A 26,995-nucleotide genomic window follows, 5' to 3' on the forward strand; every position below is an offset into this window, starting at 1 on the left:
TCTTTTTGTTCTCTTTCTGTATTACTTATTTAACTTTTAAAATATTTTGTCATTTATAGTTTTTTTTATTGCTGTGATGTATTGCAATGTACTGCTGCGGCAAAACAAATTTCATAACATGCAGGGTGCCAATGATATTAAGCCTGATTCTAATACAGCAGCAGTACATTGTATTTAACGAAAGACAGTGAGGCTCTTCGTTTTGGTAGTATTATCAAAAACGCTGTGCAGATTATAATCGAGTTGGTGTTAAAGCCCCACCTATACAATCACTGTCTGGGGAATATTTCTGCATGCATCTCGAGTTTCCATTTCTTTATTAGCTGCGACTAGGACAAGCAGCGCTGCAAAATTGAACATTACTTTTATATTTTTACGAGTTTTCTATTGGCTTTCATACGGAATGGCAAACGCATCATAAAAATCTGAAATATAGAATACCCAACAGAGAGCATTTCATTTAGGCTTCTCGAATAAAATGGCAACACTAAATCATAACAGTTTGGTGCCATTGAGGCTGAATGCGTTAAAACGCGGTGTAAATTGCCCCACGTGATATGATGGATGCAGCTATTTGCCATTCCGCATCACATGATTATATCTGATGAAACAATAAATTAGAATGCATGCTGCTGCTAAGATGCATTCAGAATTTTCAAAGAATAATGCTGAAATTCTTGCATCTGCACCACTTCTATTTTGTATGAATTTCATATTTTACGAAGTAAAAATGGAATAACGACTCTCATACCGAGCCCCTACTCCTTCTGGTCCTCATGCTATGTTTGCTGCTGAGTCCATCTTCTTCTTCTTTAACTGGTTTAAACATAAAGGGTGGGGGATCCACTGGCTTCTCGATTGGTGGCAGTTCCGCGTATTTCTTGAAGTGAATCCGACACTCTGTGCACAATAATATGTTGTCCCTTCCTCCGTGATGCCAGTCTTTAGATGCTGTGTTGTTTTCAAAAGACAAAATAGTGCATGAGTTAAATAAAACTCAATGTAAAAACAGAAGCCAAATGTTTGCATCGACACTGGTAAGGAACCTGTAGGAGTAGCACAGTAGCAGTCAGTGCAAAGCTTTATAGTGTTGGCTGTAAGATTGGGGTTCAATACCCGCTGCTGTCTGTGATGAGTTTGTACGTTCTCCTCATGACTGTGTGGGCATCCTTCTACATTCCAAAGATGTATTGTTAGGGTTAGAGAGCTGTGGGCATGCTATGTTGGTGCCAGAAGCATGGCGATACTTGTGGGCTGCCCCCAGCACAATCCTCGCTGATTTGACACAAATGTTTCAATGCACACGTGACAAATAAAGCTAATCTAATCAGATAAATGCCAGTTGTAGCAAGCTGGAGTGTACTGAAGGTGGAAGACTTTGAAAAGATGAGAAACACAATTTTGTCACATCCATCTCACCATCCACACGTCTCTGAAGTTTACTGCTTCTAACTGTGCAATTGGGGCAGCTGAGAACAGGCAGAGATGAAAGAAAATTAGAGGGAAGATTTCTCCTGTTGTGTATGCTTCTAAGTGTAATGCTCTGGTTAAGATTTCTACTGCTATGCTGTGAGTTAGGTTATATTAGCAGTTTTCTGTAAAAGCAGTATGCCATGCTGGAAAGTGTGTTTTGGCTTTGGCAAAGATAAGGACCCCTGTTGTCCAACTTGGAAATTTGAGTCAGCCAATCAGTATTGTGGGATGTGAGAGAAGGTTCTAGAGAGCTGTGGGGAAGAGTCTTCTGAAGGATAGTAGTCTGGTTCATGGTCTTTTGGAAGGAGATGCGGTAAAGAGAAGATCCAGAGAGACACCTATGGGATTTGATCCGGCAGGAAGACGCGAATGCAAGGAGTGCTTCGCGAGACAAAGGAGTCCAAATTGGGAAGCTCTACTGGTGATTGGTGACGAGATTTCAGCACCTTGAGTAACGGTTATACCCAGTTTTTGTAAGAGACAAGCTCCAACAGTCATGTGCACACTTAAACTGGTTTAACTGTAATGGGCCCTTGAATTTTTTTTCTTTTCTTTCTCTTAATAACTGTTTGATAAAGCTGCAATTAGTAAATATACTTTCTTCATAATTTTATGCAATGTACGATCTGTTATTTCTTGCCGACCGATAATTGCATATGGGTAGTACTTGTACAGCATTCACTCAATCGAGGTTCCATTGATTGGCACATCCCAACTTTCCTGTTTGGTTGAACTCCAAATCATACCAACTCTAGACGTATACTGTTTACATAAGATAGCCTTCTCACTGTGGAGTCACGTGGCTGTTAGCAGAGTTAGCTTTCGAGTCAAGTTTGCATATGAGCCCCATTGAGAGGCTTACACAAGGTTGAATGGACGGACAAAATTGGGAGTAGGAGCTTCAGGCCCTGGCACTTGCCATACCATTCCAGAAGACTGTAGTTGAACAGTTGTCCAAGAGCACATTCAGGTTCAGATTAATTTATATATCAAGAGTATATCAATACACACACAGTGAAATGCATTGTTTGAATTAACAACCAGCACACTAAGGATATGCTGCAGTATCCTTAAAAGTAGCCGTTAGTCAACGTGACATTATTCCAGGGGTTTCCCAACCTTTTTATGCATGGACCCCCAGGTTGGGAAGCCCTGCATTATTGCAGTATACTTCCTCTATGATGCTGGTAACAGGATGACAAGTTTGAGGTTGCCACTGGCTACCATGTTGGAAGAGATGATGGAATGAAAAATTGAGGTTGTTTTCTAAACAATCTAGATTGTCATGGATTCAATACACTTCCATGTGCACCAGAATGGGCCAGACAAGTCTTCAGTAAAATATATACATGTTGATAAAATAAAGAGGAAATAGCCTATGGTTAAGCATTCTCTTGAACAATTTATATACAATACTCCTTTAAAGAAAGCTAAACAAATGTATATCATTACTTTTCTGAATAAAAATGGTAAGAATACTTACTGGTGGTAAAACAGTGACGACAGGCGTAGCCTTTCAATTCCTGTTCACTGTCCTCACTGTCAAAGTCATCCTCACTTGCCGAGCTGAGATCCACTGTGAAAAGAATGATAAAAAATTAGTTCTTTCAATAAGAGACAGCTTGGTGCAAGTGTAGCAGACAATAAATTTTACTGATCTGGTTAACATTGCCCATTATCACAATGTAATGTCTGAAAGCTGTGAAGGTGCATTGTCATAATACAGAACTCTCTTATAAAATAATTTACAACGAGGCTATGGCAGTTGATAATGCTGGAGAATTTTCCCAAATGAAGCTGCAATTTTATTCATTTACTTACAATACAATTCCCCGTGTTAATGCCTTATACCATTTATTTTATTTGCAATGTGGAGACTGTGACTTCATTAACAGGAATTGTGAAAGTTTTCTTAAAAAATAATTAAGCCCATAAGACCAGGAGCAGAATTCGGCTCATTGAGTTGGCTCTGCCATTCCATCATGGTTGATTTATCTGACAAATAATGTAATCTAATCTTTAAACCTTTTACAAAACTGATCCAGGGTGGCACCTTGTTGTGACTATGCTGCGCAAATCCAATTCAAAGCAGCAGGCCATCACAATGTCCCAGGATTGCCTGAGGTTCACAGTACAGTGCCATGGAAAAGTATTCAGCACCCAATCCTTTGCTCGTATAAATGAATATTACAACAAGAGATCTTGAGCAATTTAACTGAGAATTTTTATCTGAATTACATGCTCTTCCCACACCTCCCCCCGCACACCACAGTAAAGCCCAGAAAACAGGGAAAGCATGAAAAACAAAAAATCCAAAAACTGAAATGGCAGCAGTTCAAAAGTAGTCATTCCCCTTTGCTCAGTACTTAGTTGAACCACCTCTCACAGATATTACAGCCAGTGGTCTTTTTGGTTAAGTCTCTATTAGCTTTGCACAAAGTGATGGAGTAAGATTTGCCCTATTCCTCCTTGCAAAATTGCTCAAGCTGTGCCAGGTTAGTTGGGGAGCAGCAGTGGACAGCATTCTTGAGGTTTTGCCAGAGATGTTCAATCAGATTAGGGTCAGGACTCTGACTGGGCTACTCAAGGACATAAACTTTCTTCATTTGAAGCCACTTGATGCTTGCTCTGGCAGTGTGCTTTGGGTCGTTGTCCTGCTAAAAGACAAACATCCTCCCCAGTTTAAGCTTTCTGGCAGAGGCTAGCAGGTTTTTATCCAGGATCTCTCTGTATTTACCAGCATTCATCTTCCCATCAATCCTGATCAGATTTCCAGTACCTGCTACTGAAGAGCATCCCCATAGCATGATGCTACCTCCACCATACTTTACAGTAGGGATGGTGTTACCTGGCTGATGAGCAGTATTAGGTTTATGCCACATGTACTGCTTAGGGTTGTGGCCAAGAAGTTCCACTTTAGTCTCATTCAACCACAAGACCTTCTTCCACATCTTTACAGTATCTTTTAAGTGACGCTTTGCCTAGTCTTTACAGGTACATATGGTGTAAATTTAATACTATGCATCATCCAGGTAACATCATCCCTACTGTAAAGTATGGTGGAGGTTGCGTCATGCTATGGGATGCTTTTCAGCAGCAGGGACTGTAAATCTGGTCAGGATTGATGGGAAGGTGAATGCTTCTAACTACTGAGAGATCGTGGATAAAAACCTGCTAGCCACAGCCTGAAAGCTTAAACTGGGGAGGAAGTTTGTCTTTCAACAGGACAACAACCCAAATCACACTGCCAAAGCAACCATGGAATGGCTTGAAATGAAGAAAACTGATGTCCTTGCGTGGCTCAGTCAGAGCCCTGCCCCGATGGAACATCTCTGGAATAACCTCAAGATTGCTGTCCACCACAGCTTCCCAACTAACCTGGAAGTGGATGGGCTTGCAGCAATACAAGACCACAAACATACACTCAGTGGCCATTTTAGTAGGTACCGTTTGTACCTAATAAAGTGGCCACTGAGTGTATTTCATACTTCCTCGTATCCTCTGCTGTAATTACTCACAATCTGACAATTTTCATCAAGTACTTCAAGCAGTTATTAAAATATATTTTTAGACGTATGAAAGCATCAGCATCAGAGAATGATTTTTGCAGGGACTGCAACTGTTCTTTTGCTTTTACACATCACACAAATTAATGAGTGCATAAGAAATCTTTTGTCACTTGGAGTATAAATAGCAGCATTATCAATCTCTGAAAAGCGTGGATATTATCTATGCATTTGATTCTCACTGCTTTAATTTTGTGAGACATATCCAATACAAAATACTGAATATGTCTTTTACTTCAAAACCTAGGTTCACTTGAAATGTGTATTTTAGATTTTTCAAGTCAAACAGCCCAAAGACTCCTAGGCCAGTGTCTATGCTGACCATCAAATCGCCATTTATACAAAGGTACTTGGTTCGTAGTCGTCAATGCCTTAGCAATTCAAGTGCTGCATTAAGGTGGCATGGTTAGCGTAATTCTTTACAGTGCCACTGCTCCGGGTTCAATTCCCCCCGCTGCCTGTAAGGAATTTGTACATTCTTCCCAAGATTGTGTGGGTGTTCTCCCACATTCTAAAAGACATACGGGTTAGGATTAGTCATAGTCATACTTTATCGATCCCGAGGGAAATTGATTTTCGTTACAGTTGCCCTAGCCAAGAATACAGTATAAATATAGCAATATAAAACCATAAATAATTAAATAGTAATATGTAAATTATGCCAGGAAATAAGTCCAGGACCAGCCTATTGGCTCAGGGTGTCTGACCCTCCAAGGGAGGAGTTGTAAAGTTTGATGGCCACAGGCAGGAATGACTTCCTATGACGCTCAGTGTTGCATCTCGGTGGAATGAGTCACTGGCTGAATGTACTCCTGTGCCCACCCAGTACATTATGTAGTGGATGGGAGATATTGTCCAAGATGGCATGCAACTTGGACGGCATCCTCTTTTCAGACACCACCGTCAGAGAGACCAGTTCCATCCCCACAACATCACTGGCCTTACGAATGAGTTTGTTGATTCTGTTGGTGTCTGCTACCCTCAGCCTGCTGCCCCAGCACACAACAGCAAACATGATAACACTGGCCACCACAGACTCGTAGAACATCCTCAGCATCGTCCGGCAGATGTTAAAGGACCCCAATCTCCTCAGGAAATAGAGACGACTCTGACCCTTCTTGTAGACAGCCTCAGTGTTCTTTGACAAGTCCAGTTTATTGTCAATTCGTATCCCCAGGTATTTGTAATCCTCCACCATGTCCACACTGACCCCCTGGATGGAAACAGGGGTCACCGGTGCCTTAGCCCTCCTCAGGTCCACCACCCCAGCTCCTTAGTCTTTTTCACATTAAGCTGCAGATAGTTCTGCTCACACCATGTGACAAAGTTTCCTACCGTAGCCCTGTACTCAGCCTCATCTCCCTTGCTGATGCATCCAACTATGGCAGAGTCATCAGAAAACTTCTGAAGATGGCAAGACTCTGTACAGTAGTTGAAGTCCGAGGTGTAAATGGTGAAGAGAAAGGGAGACAAGACAGTCCCCTGTGGAGCCCCAGTGTTGCTGATCACTCTGTCGGACACACAATGTTGCAAGCACACGTACTGTGGTCTGCCAGTCAGGTAATCAAGAATCCATGACACCAGGGGAGCATCCACCTGCATCGGCTGTCAGCTTCTCCCCCAGCAGAGCAGGGCAGATGGAGTTGAACGCACTGGAGAAGTCAAAAAACATGACCCTCACAGTGCTCGCTGGCTTGTGGACATGCCATGTTGGTCTTGGAAGTATGGTGACACTTGTGAACTGCCTCCAACACATCCTCAGACTGTTTTGGTCATTGACAGAAATGAAACGTTTCACTGTACATTTCAATGTTTTGACCCACATGTGACAAATAAAGGTAATCTAATCTTTCATCTTTAACCATCTATGAGAAGAATGTTGTGAGAGCCTTTGGCACCACTATCCCCTCAGGCAGTACGCTCCCAATACCAACCAACCTCTTGGTGAGAAAACTCTTGCTTAGATCCTCTCTAAGTCTCCTAGCCCTTATCAAACCTAAAGCCTCAGGCTTTAGTCATTTCTAATGTGGGGGAAATTACCTTACAATGCTTCCTATCTATCTATATCCCTCAGTTTTATATTCTTGTTGTCACCTCAGTTTCCAGGAAAGCAAACCCACTCTGAACAGTTCCTCCTTATAAATGAAATACCAGGTTGTACCACAACAAATCTCTGCATCCCCTCCAGCACCACCACATCCTTCCTAGCACGGCAGCCAGAATTGTACACAGTATTCCAAATGTGGCCAACCCAACACTTTATATAGTTGCTCTATAACCTCCCTGCTTTTACATTCCAAGTTCTAGCTAATGACAAGTAGGTCAGAAACCTCCTTAATCTACTTATCTACCAGTGTAGCCACTTCAAGGATCCTTGGATTTAAAAATTCAAGATTGTTTAATGTAATTTCCAGAACACAAGAGTAAAGTAATCGTTACTCCAGATCCAACACAACACAAAATGATAACGAACACAATAATAATAAAAAAACACAATAAATATAAATACGCAAGTATATATACATACATACACACACACATACACATATTGATTATACGTTTCACACTGTTGTTTGTATACTGGTTGAACACCCAAATTGGTGTGGCCTTTCATTGATTCTGTTGTGGTTATTATTGCATTATGGATTTATTGAATAAGCCCACAAGAAAATGAACCTCAGGGTTGTTTATGGTGACATATATGTGCTTTGATAAGAAATTTACTTTGAACCTTGGACATTAAAGTGAAACTAAGCACAGGAGTGTCTGTACATAAAGTAACACTGACAGGAAATGATAAAATAGTGGAGTTTGGGGGTGTGGTGGGTGGAGGTGCTGATCAGCCTTACCGTTTGGGGAAAGTAACTGTTTTTGAGTCTGGTGGTCCTGGGTGTGGATGCTACGTAGCCTCCTCCCTGATGGGAGTGGGACAAACAGTCCATGAGCAGGGTGGGTGGGATCCTTCATGATGTTCTGCTACCTTTCTGTATATATGTGTCCTTGATGCTGGATAGGTTGGTCCTGGTGATGCGTTCGGCAGTTTTGACTACCCATTGTAGAGCCTTCCTGTCTGCGGCAGTGCAGTTTCCGTACCATGCAGTAATGCAGCTGGTTAGGACACTCTCTACTGCTCATCTGTAGAATGAGGTGTGTATGGATGTGCATAGTCCAATGTCCTTCTGTTCCTCAGAGCTCTAGAGGACCTCTGCCTTGTTAATCCTTCCATTATGCATTATCAAGATTAAATTTCAGTCACCATTTTACCAATTTATTTACATTATCCTGGAGCCAGACTACTCTTCTCATCATTAACAATATTATTTATTTTCGTGCCATCTGGTTCCTACATTCATATCTTAACAGTCAATGTTTGTAGCAAACAGGAAAGGTCCTAGCACTGATCCTCGTGGGACACAACTGGACACAGGTTCTAATCACAAAAACAACCCTTCTCCATCCCATTCATGTTGAGTCTCTCTAAAGTACAATTCTCTACTTTTGATAATTGATCCCTTTTATTTCTTTACCTAATCCTCGATAACTCCTAACTTCCAGAATTCCTTGGATGAGCTGTCTTAACCCTTCAGTCTGAAGGGAACAATGTTGGCCTTGTACACATATCTGCAAACAATTGCTCCTAAAAGTGCTGGAGAAGCTCAGTGGGCCAGGTAGCATATATGGAGGGAAATGGACAATCGACGTTCTGAATTGAGACCTTTCATCTGGACTCAAAATGCTCTTCACTTTCATTGTCAACTGACCATTTCCCTCCACAGATGCTGCCTGACCCACTGAGGTCCTCTAATGTTTTGAGAGATGTTCCACATTCTACCACCTCCAGACTCTTATGTCTCAGTAATTGTTCTCAGTCGACCTTTGTAGATGGAGTCCAGTAAGGAGGATATTTAGGAGGTTCTTCTGAGGAAGTAGAAGCTCAAAGAAGTTCAGCTGGGGACTTCCATTATTATAGGGAGAAGGCAGGAGAACGAAGTTGAGAGGGGAAATAAATCAGCCATTATCAAATGGCAGAGCAGACTCAATGGGTCAAATAGCTTAATTCTGTTCCTATGCTTTATGGGATTGAAACTTGCCTTCCCCATTCAGGACCTTAAATTCCACTTCACTGTAATCCCCTTCCATAACTACTTGACACTTAACAAGTTACAGTCACCATCTATAAAATGTTCTTCCACCAACACTCCATTCACTTGCCTGGCTAGATTCTCGAAGATCAGCACCTTCACTAGTGTATTTAGAACCAATTGAAAATTTAACTACAGCCACTTTCTTAATTGATCTATTAATATTTAACTATTGAAAGCTGAAACAACCATTGCCATGGAGCTGCCTGGAGTTTAATAATGATGAAAAAACAGAGTTACAGGTATCTTTTAGCTATACTATCTCTCCAGCTCAAAGATGCAAAAAATTCAAACCTGATATACGAATTCTTAGTCAATCTGGGACAACTGATTAAAATGGTTTAAGATGTGAAACCTTTAGAGAGAGTGTAGATCCTAAACTATTTTAATCAGTTGTCCCAGACTACTAAGAATTTGTATATCAGGCTTGAATTTGTACATCAGGTTTGATTTCCCAGGTTGCTGCCTGAATTAGAGAGCATGTGTTATGAGGAGAGGGTGAGTGATCTAAGGCTTTTCTCTTTGGAAGGAAGGAGGAAGAAGGGTGACTTGATAGAAATGTATATGATGATAAGAGGCATCGATAGAGTGAACAGCCAGCACTTTTTTCCCCCAGGGTGGAAATGGCTAATACGAGAGTGAATAATTTTAAGGTGATTGAAGAAAATCATAGAGGCAATGTTCGAGATAGTTGTGTTTTACAGCGTAGTGGTGTGCTGCTACTGTGGTGGTAGAGGCAGATACATATTAGAGAAACTCGTACAGAGGCACATGGATGAAAGAATAAGGACTATGTGGGAGGGAAGTGTTAGATTGATCTTGGCATAGGTTGAAAGGTTGGTTCCCTACTTTCTATGGTTTGCATGACTTGCTAAATACAAAATTACCCAGTCCCCCGTGAATTATTTCTTAAAAATTGTAATCAACCTGAATGGAACTTACAGAATTCACCAGATGGTGGTCGAGATGGGTTCACTGGGGTGGTGGCAGTACGTGTTTTAATTCTTCTGAACACGGCCTGTCTGCGATGTCTACGGTGAGCACGGGAGCTGGCTGCTTCTGGGGTTTTCTTCCAGTAGTAATAGAATGTTACCAGTTCACCCTGTAACAGAACAGAACAAAAAGCATTGGCTCGATAGGTCTTACTGGAGTTCTGTTCCCTGGGATCCCACTGCATAAAGTTGAAGATAAGCTTTATTTGTCACATGTACATAGAAACATCAAAACATACAACATATGTGTCGTTTAATGAAAAATCAAATCAGTTTGAAGATTATACTGAGCCGCCAGCATAGTATGCCTACAACTCACTAATCCTAACCACACACCTTTAGAATGCGGGAGGAAACCGCAGCACCCGACCAAAACTCATGTGGTCACAGGGAGAACATACAAAAACCTTACAGGCAGTGGTGGGAATCGAACCCCGATGTTACTGCTGGTGCTGTACGTGTTATGCTAATCACTACATTACTGTGCTGTCCCATTTGATGTATACAATCATTAATTAAGATGGAGAAAGTCTCTTGGAAATGTAAAAGCCCAGCTGTAACTTGCCAACTATGCTCAATTTCTAGTTCATACATTGCACACTGTAGAATCCCGATGTATTTGACAGAGGTAACAATGTTGGATATCATTTGCAAATGTTGGGTTGTGACAGACACTGAACAATCAGCAAGTGGTGATTTATAAACACTGGATGAGATGTAGCTATCATTGGCAAAGCCAGTATTTTCTCCCCATCCTCGTCTGACCTTGGTGAGCCATCTTCCTGAACCACTAGAGCAACGTACCTGAAGGATCTTCCACTTTGCTGCTGGGTTGGGAGTTCCAGGATTCAGATTCAATGAAGAAGAGTGACAATATTTCCAATTCAGGATTAGGTGTGATCTGCTCTATCCATGTACCTGCTGCCCCTAACCTTTCACATTGGTTTTGGAAGATCGGGTGGAGTGTTAGTCAGTAATCAATTGTTGGAAGTAAACACTGATTTTAATTGAAATCCAGTCTCCCTTGCAATATCCCCAAGATGGAACAGCTTTACTGAGCCCCTGTATTTGATGATTAATTTTCAGTGTACAGCACTGATGGATGTTTGTAGAAAATATCCTTCAAAATCAGGAGGGCATTTTTAGTGTCCAGACAAAATACTGTGGATGCTGGAAATCTGGAATACAGAAAATGCTGGAAATTCACAGCAGATCAGGCAGTATCAATGTAGGGCACGGGTTCCCAAACTTTTTTAACCGAGGGGTCCATGGACCCCAGGTTGGGAATCCCTGATTTACAGAAAAGCAGTGATAATATTTCCAACCTAGGGAGTTTTTTTTAAATCAAATGTTACTGACCTGAACTATCAACGATTTCTTACACTGCAGAGGCTGCTTAACCTGCTGAGTACTTCCAGCAGGTTCTGCGTTTAATTTGGAAGTGTCCTAATTTATAAGTAACCATGCCCAAGTTTCCTCAGGCACTGAGTACTAAATATATTGCAAACAAGAGAAAATCTGCAGATGCTGGAAATCCAAGCAACACACACAGAATGCTGGAGGAACTCAGCACGCCAGGCAGTACCTATGGAAAAATATACAGTCGATGTTTCAGGCCCAGGCCCAGGCCTTTTGGCAAGAAGGGTGCTCCTGCCGAAGGATCTTGGCCTGAAATGTCAACTGTACTTCCCCCCCCCCCCATAGATGCTGCCTGGCCTGCTGAGTTCCTCCAGCATTTTGTGTGTGTGTTGACTAAATATATTGCTTTATTTGCATTGATAAAACAGGTGTAAAGTAAGAGAGTAGAGAACGAATGCTTTATAATGTACCTAGGTCTATTTGAAGAGCTGCTAGGTTGTGGATCAGAAGATGCTGGCAGATAGGATTAGTTAGTTGGCTTGTTTTTCACAGTAAGTGCACAATAGTTTGAATGGTCACCTGTCATAATTTTTTTCTAGATACTGTAAGTTACTAAAGAGTTATTTCCTTTATACAGTTTTGTGTTCAGGATAAAGAGAAAATTTATTCTTCAATTGTTCAAGATTAGCTTTCTTCATCACATGTACATAGAAACATACCATGAAATGTACTCTTTGTGTCAATGACCAACCCAGTCCGAGGATGTAGGAATGCAGGAATACCGGGGCCAACATATGAGGAGCGTTTGTCGGCTCTTGGATTGTATTCATTAGAGTATAGAAGAATGAGAGGGGATCTCATAGAAACATTTTGAATGTTGAAAGGGTTGGACAGAGTAGATGTGGAAAGGTTGTTTCCCTTGGTGGGTGAGTCCAGGACAAGAGGCAATAGTCTTAGAATTAGAGGGTACCCAGTTAAAACAGAGATGAGGAGAAATTTTTTTAGCCAGAGGGTCGTGGATTTGTGGAATTCGTTGCCACATACAGCTGTGGAGGCCCGATCATTGAGGGTGTTTAAGGAGGAGATTGCCAGGTATCTAATTAGTCAGCGAATCAAGGGATATGGGGAAAAAGCCGGAAATTGGAACTAGATGGGTGAATAGGGGGAGAACTAGATGGGGGAGCTGCAGAGCAGACTCGATGGGCCGAATGGCCTACTTCTGCTCCTTTGTCTTGTGATCTTGTGATGTGCCGGGGGCAGCCTTAGTGTGTCGCCGTGCTTCTGGTGCCAACAGTGCATACCCATAACTTACTAACCCTAACCTGTACATCTTTGGAAATTTTGGAGAAAACTCCCACACCTGGAGGAAACCCATGCAGTCACACGAAAAATGCACAAACTCTGTACAGGCAGCAGTGGGAATGGAACACCACTCTTACAGCTGGCATTGTAAAGACAGACCTGGCAGGAGAACAGGGTTCAGAGGGATAATAAATCAGCTACGATGGAATGGCGGAGCAGACCAATTGGGCCGAATGGCCCACTTCTGCTCTTATGGCTTGTGCATTTATGGTCAAAAGCATTACGCTAACTACTATGCTATCATCCTTAATTATAATTTCAAAAGTGAAACAAAGATCACAGTTCTCTCATCCAAGTGGGAAGCTAAGAGCCATGATACTTTATGGTTTGATGTGCAATTCCCCTCAAGATTCAAGAGTATTTAATGTAATTTCCAATGAACAAGTGTAAAGGAGAATGAAATAATTGTTACTCGAGACCCAATACAGCACAAGAAAAACACAAGAATATAAAGAACACAGTAATAAAAAAATACATATAAATCCATAGATTGATTGTATGTACAAATACATAGTGACGCTAGGAACAGGAACGTCTGGACATAAGGTGACACTGACAGGAAATGATAAAGGTAGTGATGGTTGGGAGTGTGGAGGGGTGGGTTAGTGGGTGGAGCTCTTGATCAGCCTTTCTGCTTGGGAAAAGTAACTGTTTTTGCATCTGGTGGTCCTGGCATAGATGCTACAGAGCTTCCTCTCTGATGGGAGTAGGACAAACAGTCCATGAGCAGGGTGGGTGACCTGCTCTGTGTTTTTATAGTGCCAGTCCCAGTTAACCCAGTCATGCTGCATGCAGCTTATTCTAAATTTGGAAACAAGGTCCTGGCAAAAAGGAGTTTCGGTCCAAGGTATCATTCTTGTAAGTTTAATGATGGTCGCAGGACACTTGGAAGATACGGGCTATCAAAAGAGCCAAATCTGACAGAGTGCATCTTTGATTTTTTTTTTTATTTTTAATTTGAGACACAGCATGGAACATGCCCTTTTGGCCCAACAACTCACCTATTTAACCCTAATGTAATCACAGGACAATTTACAATGACCAATTAACCTACAACCCTTAAGTCTTTGAACTGTGGGAGGAAACTGAAACACCTGAAGGAAACCCATGCAGTCACGAGGAGAACATCCAACTCCTTACAAACAGTGCGGGAAATTAACTCTGAACTCTGATGTCCCAATTTGTAAGAGCATTATGCTAATTGCCACAGGAAAACTGACCTAGCTAATTAGCATCCAAAACTGGGAGCTAACTTCTCAGCATCACAGTCCAATTTCTAAATAGACATTGAACCTATAAACTACTATTTTTTATTCATTTCTGTTTTTGCACTACTTATTTTAACGTAACTACTTAATATACATAGATATACAGTAATTCAGTTTTAAAAAGTATTTATCATGCATTGCATGGCATTACTGCAGCAAAGTTAACAAAATTTCACGACATATGCCGGTAATATTAACCCTATTCTGATTCAATCTCTCTGTGGTATTGCCTCTTTCTGGTCCCTGGCTCTACTGAATACTGCCAGCCTTTAGTCATTAAAAATAAATTTCACATTAATTAACCAGACTGCAGCTCCAACCCTGAATGCTTAGTAACTCACATAATGACCCCTCCGTAAGTGTAAAAGCTGTACTATCTCTTCATGATTCCAAATAAATTGGTTTGTTAAGTTGACAATAAGATCCAGCAAGAAATGAGAGAAACTGGATCTGAGAATCCAGTCCAGATTTCATAACCTATCTTGCTTTGCATCACAGTTCAGGGATTAAGTGTGCATGTGGGTTGAAGTGCAGTGAATCAAATAGATTTGGAGCCACACACTGCTAACTATATGGGCGGCAGCGCTCATACATAAACAAAAGAACATGTCCGACTGGCTTCAAACAGGAACAAATCATGCAAAATGGTTCCTGGTTTCAATGCGTACAAAGTCAATTGGACGTTAATCAAACATGTTCTCAGTCCACAGTGAACAAAGCTCTGGCAAGATCAATACTCTGCTGAAACATTAGCACAGGCAAATCATTGATCAAAGATTTGTTCCAAAGAAGTCAAGCAGGCAAATTATCTGCTACTTTTTTGTGTACAAACTAAACAGCGTAAATGTTATTGGCAACAGCAAGTATGTACTGATTCCTAAAGAATGTAGGACAGTACATCATTACCACTGTTGCCATCTTGGTTAGTTCTTTTACCTCCTGTGTCCTACGTGACTTTCATACTATTAATTTAATAAAATGCTACTGACCTTACATGAAAGGGTCAAAGGCTTACTACATAATCACCATGTTTCACAAGGTGTTGAATATACAATATAAGCTATGTGCTTTGTCCATGGGTAAACAAAGACTCAGCACGATGCAGGGATTGATTTATAATGGCATGGAAAGAAACCTTCTGCGCTACATCGACAACTGCATTGGTGCTGCTTCCTGCTCCCATGCTGAACTTGTCAATTTTGCCTCCAACTGCCCTTAAATGCACTTGGCCCATTCTGACCCTACTCACCCTTTTCTCGAACTCTGTCTCCCTCTCTGGAGACAAAATGTCCACTGACATTTTTTTATAAACCTACTGATTTCCCACAACTATCTTGACATTACTCTTCCTGATCTGTCTCCTGTAAAAATGCTATTCCTCCTTTTTCTCAGTTCCTTTGTCTCTGTCACAATTGTTCCCAGAATGAGGCTTTCCTTTCCATAACATCAGAGATGTCCTCCTTCTTCAAAGAATGGGGTTTCCCTTCCTCCACATTGATGTTGCTCTCATATGCATCTCCTCCATGTCCCAGGCATCTGCGCTGCTCCATCTTCCCACTGCCTTAACAGGGATAGAGTTCCTCTTACCTTCACCTACCACCCCATGAGCCTTCGCAGCCAACACATCATTCTCTGTAACTTCCAGCATCTTTAATGGGATCCTACTACCAAACACCGTTGCTTCCCTGCCATGCCCTGCAGCTTCCAATGGGGTAGTCGGTCCCCCAATTTCTGTTCTTCCTCCTCAGCCACAGCCAAAAGCTGATCTTTTCTGTCTCTTCACCTAATTCCCTGATGGCCCTCCTGAGCCATGCTCCAGTCACTGTCATATTACAGAGTAATATTGTCATCCAACTTCCACAGTGGTCCAACAGCCAGCTTCCTTACACTCAGTTGCAAGATCCGAGTACGTCAGCCTCTTCTGCTCCTGGGCAGTCTCCACTCCTTCCTCCCATGGGATGGTTAATTCAATGAGGAGGGCTGTCTTGACAGCCATGGACCACAGTACTATATCTGAGATGTGGTGGTGATTTCCTTGGGGAACTGCAGCTGTCTGTCAAGATCTGCTCTCACGTTCCACTCCTTGCCTGTGGAGAAGAGTCACGAAGGAGCTCTCAAGCAGGTGCATTCAGCGCACCTACCAGCCTTAAAAATTGGAATGAACCTTGAATGGTTCCATGGTTTATAATGATGTCTCACTTTGGCATCAAAATATTGAAGTGTTCCTGCTGCTGCATCTGATAGTCAACAAACCTATTGCAATACTGAGGTCAAACAGTCATAGAGCACTACAGAACAGAAACTTGCCCTGTGGCCCATCTAGTCAGTGCCGGAATATTATCCTGCCTTGTCCCATCCATCTGCGCCAGGACCATAGCCCTCCATACCCCTCCCATCCAGGTACTTATCCAAACTTCTCTGAAATATCGCAATCAACCTACAGTGTAGGAGTCTTTGCTGACACTGCAGTCTTCCTCGTGAAGAAATATCTTCTCAGACCCGAAAGGCCGGTGACTATGACACACAAAGAGTGCCAGAGGAACTCAGCAAGGTGAGGTAGCATCTATGAACAGAATTAAAAAGCTGACGTTTTGGACCGAGATCCTTCGTCATTCGGGGTAATAACTGTTCCTGAACATGATGGTGTGGGACTTAAGGCTCCTGTACCTTATTTCAGATAAATCAAGTATACCCACAGTCACAGGAATGGAAACAGAATTTGTGTCTTAACTCCATTCACCTACAACAGCTCTGTTTAGAACTTCACTTGCAATTTTTAGTTCATGTACATTAAGCAGCAGCTAGATTTGAACCATCCTTATGTAAGAGGTACTTTTACCTTTGTTCAGTTACAGTCTCATATTTTGGACCCCATCTGGAAACAATTTCACTTTATCAACTCTTCTAATCATTTCTAACACTTCAGCTAGATTAAATCTTAACCCTGTCTATCACTTTTATTGTGCAAACTAGAGAACTTATTTTTATATATTAATAGTGATGGTTCATAAATCAGACAGCAATATTATAAAATAAAGACAAGCAATGTGCCTGATGTTAATAAACTGGCAGAATTTATAAATACCAGATTGGCTTTGGAGATTTAGTAATCAATACAATGGCTTAATTAAGACCAAGTCATCAAATTTTTAATACTAATAAATTTCAATGAATTTTCAATATTTTCGGTGGGCTGAAACCAGCACAACAGGTCATTCGTGGCTACGCAGCATGAGGTTTAAAAACAGCTTGGGAACTTTCAGTGAGTTGAAATCAGCCCGGGGCCAATAACAAGAAGAGAGGTGTAAGTGGAGCGGCCATCGTTGGAGTGGGCCGGTGTTAAAAGTGGTCTGGCTTTGGCTCAACAGGCCTGTGCGAGAACTTGCTTAGGCAAGCATAGGTGGCGGATCTAAGTAAGTAATTATGAAAGTTTCCAGCAATTTTTTTTTCTATTAGTACATAGCTAGTGCACTGAACCAGCCTTGGTTCCTTAAGGCTGTATAGCTGGGGTGGTAGTGGGGATAAGCTCCCATTATCTATTAAAAGCTCTGAATGGCCTCTGACATCTCAAATAGCCTCTGACAACCAAGGCCAGCTCCTGGCCTTCATGTAATGCTTAGCTACTAAGCCCGGCAGAACTGTTTCTACTAACAGGAGCAGGGAAAAAGCAGATTACTGGTGCCTTAAAACCAGTCCCTTCAGGCAGATGGAGCTTATTAGCCTGGGTTGACAGCTCATTCAGGAGGAGGAAAACTCTGATCTCTAACCTCCACTGCCTTGCAGCTATACCCACTCATGGGGAAGGCTGTGTGAGTAAACCCTGAGGGAAAATCCAGAGCTGGAGTCCTTAACGGACTCCTACTACTTTAAGTTCAATGCTGAAAGGCAACTCCTGCGACACCGCTGGTGCCAAACTGCATTGGTCTCTGCCGTTGGTTTAGATTCATCAGCTGCATGGAGAGGGAGAGCCTGCCACATCGTCATGCCCTGGCTTGAATATCACGTAGACAGCTAGGACACAATATCTATGGTTGATTCTAACCAATGGAGGGCCTTAGTGCACTGAGAATGGATCTGGATGTTGTGGAGGTTTCTAGTGTGAGGTGTGGGAAATTTGGCAGCACTCCAGCCTTACTGATAACTACATCTGCATGAAGTGCATCGAGCTGCAGTTTATTAGAGACTGTGTTACGGAACTGGATATGCAGCTGCATGATGTTTGTCTCATACAGGAAAATGAGGAGATGATAGATAGGAACTACAGGGAGGTAGTCACCCCTAAGTTGCAGGAGGCAGGTACGTGGGTAACAGTCAGGAAATGCAAACAGAATAGGGAGCCAGTGCATAGAACCCTGGTGACTGTTACCCTTAATAAAAGTATATCGCTTTGGATATTGTTGGGGGGATAACCTACTGAGAGAAGCTATGGCAATCAGGTCTCTGGTACCGAATCTGGCTCTGTGGCTCAGAAGGGAAGGAGTGGTCGGGGGAGAGAAGCGGGGTGGCAGCAATGACAAGGGATTCCATAGTCAGAGAAGCAGAAAGCAAATTCTGTAGTTGTAAAAGAGGCACTCAGATGACATTCTGCCTCCCAGATGCTTGGGTCCAGGAGGCCTTGGATTGGGTCCAGAGCATTCGAAAGGGAGAGGGTGAAAATCCAGAAATCATGGTACATATTGGTTCCAATGACACAAATAAGAAATGGGAGGTCACTCTGAAGAAAGAATAGAGGGAGCTAGGTAGGAAGAAAGCTAAAACCAGGAACCTCTGGAGCAGTAATCTCTGGAATGGTGCCTATTTCACTTCACATGCCAGTGAGGTAAAGAATACGATTTGGCCAAGGAATGTTGTGTGTGTGTGTGTGTGTGTGTGTGTGTGTGTATATGTGTGTGTTGGACAGCATTTCAAATTTCTGCATTATTAGGATCTCTTTTTGGAAGGTACAACCTGCACAAAAAGGATGGGTTACACCTGAATCTAAGAGGGACCAATAACCACGCAGCAGGCAGGTTTGCTAGATCTGTTGCAGTGGGTTTAAATTAATTTGGTGGAGGATAGGGACTGGAGTGATGGGGCTCAGGATGGGGCAGTTAGTACACAACTAGATACAGCGTGCAGTGAGGCTGTGAGGAAGGATAGGCAAATGATAGGGCAAAATTGCAGTCAGTGGGTTGGGTTGAAGTGTAACAGGGGACAAAAATCAAAACGAGTGATGAATACAGGACTGAAGGTGATATACTTGAATACATGCAGTATATGGCATAAAGTAGATGATCTTGTGACTCAGTTAGAGATTAGCAGGTATGATGTTGTGGGCATCTCAGATTCATGGAAAGGAATAAAGAGAGGTGTTTTGGGCCAAGACCCTTAATCAGGACTGCAATAGCCATTTAAATTCTGTTATTAAACCATAGCTGGTCCCAAGCCCAGCAGCAAAAGGAGGCAGTTTGGGCAACCCCATTCCATAAAATGCCAGTGCTACAGAACTGCCAACAAAAACTCTGAAGACCTCATCCCTGAGAGAAGAAGGATACATTGAGAAGACAGGCTTAACTAAAGATAACATGAAAGAATGGCCCAAGTCAGAGAACTCGGGCCCGTTGCTGTCGGAGGCCTCTGCCTCAGTAGGAGTGATTGGGCTTAAGTAATCGCAAGAATGGGTTTCCTGGGGCAAAATACCTATCTCCTAACTTCCCAAAGCAGCTCCAACAATAAAGACTAAGATTACAGCATCATCCAGAATAAATCAGTCTGGTTAATTGGCATGTATCTACCACCCTTAAACATTAACTTCTGCCAACAGTGGTAAACTGCAGGCAGATGGTGGACCAGCTTTTTTAATGGATGTCCAAGATAGACTCAGAAAGGATTCAAACAACAACTGAGCTGAGTACAAAGTTAGATGCCAACAGCCTCCAGAACCTTAACGACAAAAGAATGAATGCTGTGGATTGGCTGACTACAGAGTGCTGAAAATTATGTCTCTGGATGCCTGACTCATGTCTCCTCCAAAAGGATAATTTATTCCCATTTTAAAAGGTAATCATTAAGTCCCTAGTTGGCAAAGGAAACATTTCAAAGATTACATCAAAATCAGTCTGAAGAAATTCAACATTACATCTAAAAACTGGGAAGACATTGCACTCAGTAGATACACCCGGAGGAATCTGTTCAAGAGGGAGCTGCACTACATGAGAACGACCTCCACCATGCCGCAGAGAGCAAGCAGAGGCTGTGAAAGGAGGAAATGAACAACCAAAAGACCCAACCACTAACCACGGCCATCAATTACTCTTACTCACACTGTACCCACCAGAATATGTAGATCCCACATCAGCCTCTACAGCCACCTGAGGACCCACCAATCGACACCACCTTCAGGACATATCATACTCAACTCAAGTGATCACACTACTATAGAAAAGCTGATGCTAGCCATTTTATGTAGTTGGGTGATTATTGCAGCTTATAGTGGAAAAGATGATGCCTTTAGAGCAGCTGTTGATAAGGCTGCAATACTGGGCTAAGGAGAGATTGCGAAAGGCAAGGGATCTTTTATAATAAACTGATTTAACAGCTTGAGAATATCAGATGAATTTTATAAAAATAAACTAAGCCTTTAAGGTTGACACTCTACAAACAAAGACCGTTAACACACAAGGTTTGACTGCAAGCCTGGCTACAGTAAATATTTTCCTGTTGATCTGCCCTCATTAAATCACAATGCCAGCACGCTGAAGAATGGCAGCCTGACAACTGGCAGGGTCAGCCTATAAAATATACATAAGCAATGCTATATTTAATGAAGACAACCAGGAAGGATAGAAGATCGACTGTAAATGCAGCTTACAAGTTTAACAGCATCATCAGTACTGTCCTGAATCTCCTGAGGTAATGACTAAATGACAGTAGCTATAGGGAAAAATGTTATGCAAAATACAGGAAAGGTTTGCTGGGAAGTAACGGCGCGGAGGGGGGTGCTTTTCATTCTAAAGAGGAACATAATAGCTGTCAAAAGCAATAATCTTTCAAAACTCTCATTTTTCTTCATTTTAATTTTTAAAAGTTTATTTGAAGAAACAGTGTACAACAGGCCCTTTCGGTCCAACGAGCTGTGTTACCCAGGAACCCTCCTATTTATCCCTAGCTCAGTCATGGGACAATCTACAATGACCAATTAACCTACTTACCAGTAGGTCTTTGGACTGTGGGAGGAAACCAGAGCACATAGAGGAAACCTACGAGCACGCGGAAAGAATTTACAAACTTTCTCACAAAGGACACTGGAATTGAACTTCAAACTCCAATTCCCCGAGCTGTAATAGCATCGCACTAACCACTACACTACCTTGGAAGTTATAAAGGATTATATTTTTCCAAATGTAACAATAAAAATGAACTATTTTATACTTTTATCTGAATTGACACCTTCATTTAAAATACTGTTTTCATGTTTATTTCTTCTTCAGTGTTAATCAAAATGGGGTAAAGGGGCAGGGCAGACTGAAGCAACTACAATGAGTTATATGCAGCATTTACATTCAGTAAAATAATTAGGTCTTACTGAACCCAACTATCATGATGAATCATCTTAACTTCCAGAAGGCAGCCTGAAAGGAAGTTGTTAATCCATATAAAAATTAAATATTTAATGCTTTTATTCATTATACAGACAACTCTTTACCTTCAACACATTATGGCTGTGATGTCTATCTTCACAAGGTACACCATGACACCATGCCAAAGCTTCTTCGATACTACCTCCCAAACTGGAGACCCCTACCACCCAAATGGGCGTGCATGGACACCGAGCAAATGAGAACATTGTCACTCCTTTGCTTATCATACACTGGCCTGTTTTGGACCTACACAAACATGCCATCATTGCCACCTGGGCAAAACCTGTGAACGTTCATCCTGGAAACTCAGTAGGAGACCCATCATGGACTCCACTGGTTCACAAGGCCACAACGGCTGAATCAGCAGGTGTGCCCTTATCCCAAACACAAACTTTACATCCCAAATCTGAATTTCAAGAGCGGTTTTGGCCAAAAGAGCTGAGATGTGCCCTCAGGAGAAAAATGAAAAGGAGAAAGCATTGACAAATGGCACAGCTGAGAGCAGTATATAAAAGACAACTGTTGCAAATGCACGGAGACATTCACCTTCTGTTGGGGGGAGCAGGAGAGAGGGGCCCATGGACCTACATCACTTTGGCAAATAATATAAGTTGTCACAGTAGAGTGAAGACCACCAGAACATGACCCAGAGTGAATGAGACAGCCAGATCAGAATATACGCGCGCGCGTGCGCGCGCACACACACACACACACACACACACACACAAACCAGGGAGCAAGGTCACATACATTGATAGAATACACTTCATATTTATACATCTCTGCAGGTTACTTGGTCTTCACAGGCACTAATTTGGCTTTCAATCTTCAAAATTCAAGCTTCAAGATTGTCTGTTGTCATATTTCAGGACAAAAGTGTAAAGGAGAGCGAAATAATTGTTACTGAGGATGCAATGCAGCATAAGAAACACTACAAATATAAATACTAAAACAATCCTATAAAACACAATGCACAGGCAAAGTGGCAGTGCATGGAGGGAGGGGTTGAAGGGTGTTGAGGGACTGTGGAGAGGAGTGGCTGATGGGGATGTAGCAGTTGTGGGGTGGGTTAATAGGTAGAGGTGTTGATTAGTCTGATGGCTTGGGGAAAGTAAATGCTTTTGAGCCCAGTTGTCCTGGCATGATCTCTGAATGGACAATGAACCCATGTATGCTACCTCTATTTAATTTTGTTTTAAAAAATATATTTCTTATTATAATTTAACTTTTTAAAAATTATGTGTTGCAATGTCCTGATGCCACAAAACAGCAAATCTCACGACATATGATAGTGATATTAAACCTGATTAAAATTCTGGTGGAAGTCTGTCCCAATTCTAATGGGATTAGGATGAACAAATCCATTTACTATTGAGGGAGCAAGATTTGTTCCTCCTCCCAGAAATAAAACTTCTTTCCATAAATTATGAATCACATAAACAGCACGCGGATACCAGCTGGTGTCATAGACCAAGTAACAGAGAGAGAAATCAATACATGACCACCATATGCAGAGTGGTCTAGTTTGGAAATCTTGCTGTAGGATCAGCTCGTATTGGGGATATTGTGCTATACTTTGGGGAAAGCTTTTATTTAGAGATTAACAACATTTTCCTTGCATAAGTAAAGAATAATGGATGTATCAGAATGTTCTACTTCTGTTCACTTCCATTATGCTCCCAGTTGCTAAGCGTTAAAGGACATAATTGGCAATTTCTTCCTAAACCAATGAAGCCATAATGGCTCCCTCCAATTTTATTGTGGAAATTAAACCAGATGCTGTCATAATGGACAGGAAACAATTTAACCATGAGTAAACTGGTTTAATTTAATTGAATTCTGATCATTCCTGATGCATTTTACTGCAATTCCAATTTGACTACTTCTGTTAATCCAACTGTTTCCAATGCTACAGTGTAAGTGTACACCCATCGACAGATTGATATAATTACTTGCAACAGCAAGAAAGCAACACTTTGTGATGACTACAGAGGATTCATTAAAAAGCGATGATGAAGATTCTAATTGGCACATGATGACACTATACTCAGCAGCCACATTATTAGGTACACCTGTACACCTGCTCATTAATACATATATCTAATCAGCCAATCATGAGGCAGCAGTTCAATTCATAAGAGCACGCAGACATGGACAAGAGATTCGGTTGATGTTCGGATCAGACATCAGAATGGGGAAGAAATATGATCTGAGTGACTTTGTGGAATTATTGCTGGTGCCAGAAGTGGTGGTTTGAGTATCTTAGAAACTGCTAATCTCCTAGGATTTTCATGCGCAACAATCTCTAGTGATTATACGGAACATTGTGAAAAACAAAGAGAACATCGAGTCAGCAGCAGTTCTGTGGGTGAAAATGCCTTGTTAATGAGAGAGGTCAGAGGAGTAAGGCCAAACTGACAGTCATGCAAATAACCACTGATTACAACAGTGACGTGCAGCAAAGCATCTCTGAATGCACAACACATCAAACCTTAAGCAGATTGGCTACTGCAGCAGAATTCATGGACATGACACTGTGTGCAATGCTTTAAATATTATTAAAATTATGACATAATCATACTGTTCTCATTTTGTGGACATTAAAGCTTTGCACATTTACTTACTTTCCTATCTTGCAGCTGAGTGGTTTTAAACTCTGCAGGTGCTCTTTTAGACATATTAAAGGATATTTTTTGGTCATAGCACAATGCTATAACCTTTCAACAACCTGTGTGTCTTAGAAATGACTTCATTTTTCCTCAATCCAATATTAAGATCAACAGTGCAAAAGCACACAGCCATTTCACAGGCCTCATTGATATATTTATAGAATTAATATTTATGCTCAGTCTTTTAATACAACAGATGGTCCTTATTTCTTTTCAGACTTCTAATGAAACATACTAGGCCCAACTAGAGCTCCTGCCAGTACCTGGGTCTATGTGCATCAGGAAAATAACTGGAAGTCAAAATACATCATTTTTTAATGACTTCTGTTAAGATCCAATTTCACACTTCTACATGTCAAATGCCTCTCATATGACTGCATTTGCTTCTAATCCTTCAATTTTATACTTTCCAAATTCCCATGCATGAGCTAATCCAAAGTTTCTTAAGGTCAAAGTAAAATTTATTATCAAAGTACGTATAACACATGTTACCATGTATTACAATGAGATCGATTTTCTTGCAGGCATTTACAATTATTGGATTTACAAAAATACACAATTTATGAAAAACTATATATAAACAAAACAACAAACAACTAATGTGCAAAAGAAGGCAAAACATGCAAGTAAATAAATACTGAGAACATGGGTTGTAATTAGTCCTTGAAAGTGAGTCTATAGGTGAGTCTCAACAAAGATGTCTTAATACGTTTAAACAAACTATCGCTGCTTAAAACCAATGGAAACAACTCCGATTGTGGTCGGAGGTGCCCACGGAGGACACCTCGGAGGAAGCGTGGGTGCAGATTGGGGTTACAAGTGCATTTAAGGAAACAGGGTTTTAAAATCCCAATACTAACTATCTTGCTGGCAAATGTGCAGTCTCTGGTGAATAACATCAGTTATCTCAGAGCTAGGGTGCTGAATCAGAGGGACATTAGGACCGCATGTGTCCTTTGATTCACAGAATCCTAGTTAACCCCTTCCATACCGGATATACCAATTCAGATCAACGGGTTTACCATACACCATCAGGAAAGATCTATAGCGTCTCTCAAAAGCAGAGGTGGAGCAGTATGCCTCATGATCAACTCCTCTTGGTGCACAAATATATCAGTGCAGTCCCAATTCTACTCACCAGACCTGGAATGTCTAGCAGTTAAGTGCCGTCCTACCTACTTACTGCAGGAGATCTCCGGGATCATTTTGGTAGCAGTGTACATTCCACCTCAGGCCGATGTCAATCAGGCTTTAGATGATCTGAGCAACAGAATCAACATTTACAAAACAGTACACCCTAATGCCTTCACCATTGTTTTGGGGGATTTTAACCAGGCTAGTCTGAAAAAAATCACCTGCAATACTAGAGGAAACAACACACTGGACCATTGTTACACCACCATCAAGAATGCTTACCATGATATTCCACGCCCTCACTTCAGGAAATCTGATCACCTGGCTGTACTTCTACTCCCTGAGTATAGGCAAAGACTGAAGACTGCAGCACCAGCAGTGAAGACCAAGAAGGTATGGACAAGGTATGGACAAGGGAAGCACAGGAGCACCTACAGGACTGCTTTGAATCAGCGGACTGGACTGCATTCAGGGATTCATCTTCGAATCTGGATGAGTATGTTGCAGTAGTTACCGACTTCATTAAAACCTGTGTGTGCCTACAAAGACCTAGTGTACATTCCCAAACCAAAAGCAACAACCGACTTCATTAAAACCTGTGTGTGCCTACAAAGACTTACTGTACATTCCCAAACCAAAAGCCGTGAATGAACCAGGAGGTACATTGTCTGCTGAAGGCTAGATCTGTGGCATTCAAGTCTGGTGACCCAGGCCTGCACCAGAAAGCCAGGTATGATTTGTGGAGGGCTATTTCAAGGGTGAAGAGACAATTTTGAACAAGGTTGGAGGTGACATCAGACATAAGACAACTCTGGCAGGGTTTGCAAGACATTACTGGTCATGACTAGACTGAACTCCTGCTCAGCAAGGACCTGGACCCAATGCAATTTGCCTATCGCCACAATAGGTCAATGACAGATACAATCTCAATGGTTTTTCACACGGTTTTAGACCACCTGGACAGCACAAACACCTATGTCAGGATGCTGTTCATCGACTATAGCTCAGCATTTAATACCATCATTCCCACAATCCTGATTGAGAAGTTGCAGAACCTGGGCCTCTGTACCTCCCTCTGCAATTGGATCCTCAACTTCCTAACTGGAAGACCACTATCTACGTTAATTGGTGATAAAATCTCCTCCTTGTTGACAATCAACACTGGTGCACCTCAGGGGTGTGTGCTTAGCCCTCTGCTCTACTCTCTCTATACCCATGACTGTGTGGCTAAGCATAGCTCAAATACCATCTATAAATTTGCTGATGATACAACCATTGTTGGTAGAATCTCAGATGGTGACAAGAGGGTGTACAGGAGCGAGATATGCCAACTAGTGGAGTGGTGTCGCAGCAACAACCTGGAAATCAACGTCAGTAAGACGAAAGAGCTGACTTTGACTTCCGGAAGAGT

The 26,995-nt window shown here is 41.8% G+C and overlaps 1 protein-coding gene across 5 annotated transcripts in view; it reads right to left on the minus strand.

The window, feature by feature from the left end:
* Positions 1–26,995, minus strand: part of rerea (arginine-glutamic acid dipeptide (RE) repeats a) — a 659,533-nt gene that overhangs the window by 42,779 nt on the left and 589,759 nt on the right. For all 5 annotated transcript variants that reach the window (XM_063033173.1, XM_063033174.1, XM_063033176.1 and 2 more), the window contains 3 exons: positions 10,124–10,283; positions 2,957–3,049; positions 752–951 (listed from right to left, as the gene is read on the minus strand). In XM_063033173.1, the coding sequence (XP_062889243.1) occupies positions 752–951; positions 2,957–3,049; positions 10,124–10,283 (453 nt within the window). The remainder of the gene's footprint in view (positions 1–751; positions 952–2,956; positions 3,050–10,123; positions 10,284–26,995) is intronic.

Source organism: Mobula hypostoma, chromosome 25, assembly GCF_963921235.1.
Source record: "Mobula hypostoma chromosome 25, sMobHyp1.1, whole genome shotgun sequence".
Lineage (NCBI taxonomy): Eukaryota > Metazoa > Chordata > Chondrichthyes > Myliobatiformes > Myliobatidae > Mobula > Mobula hypostoma.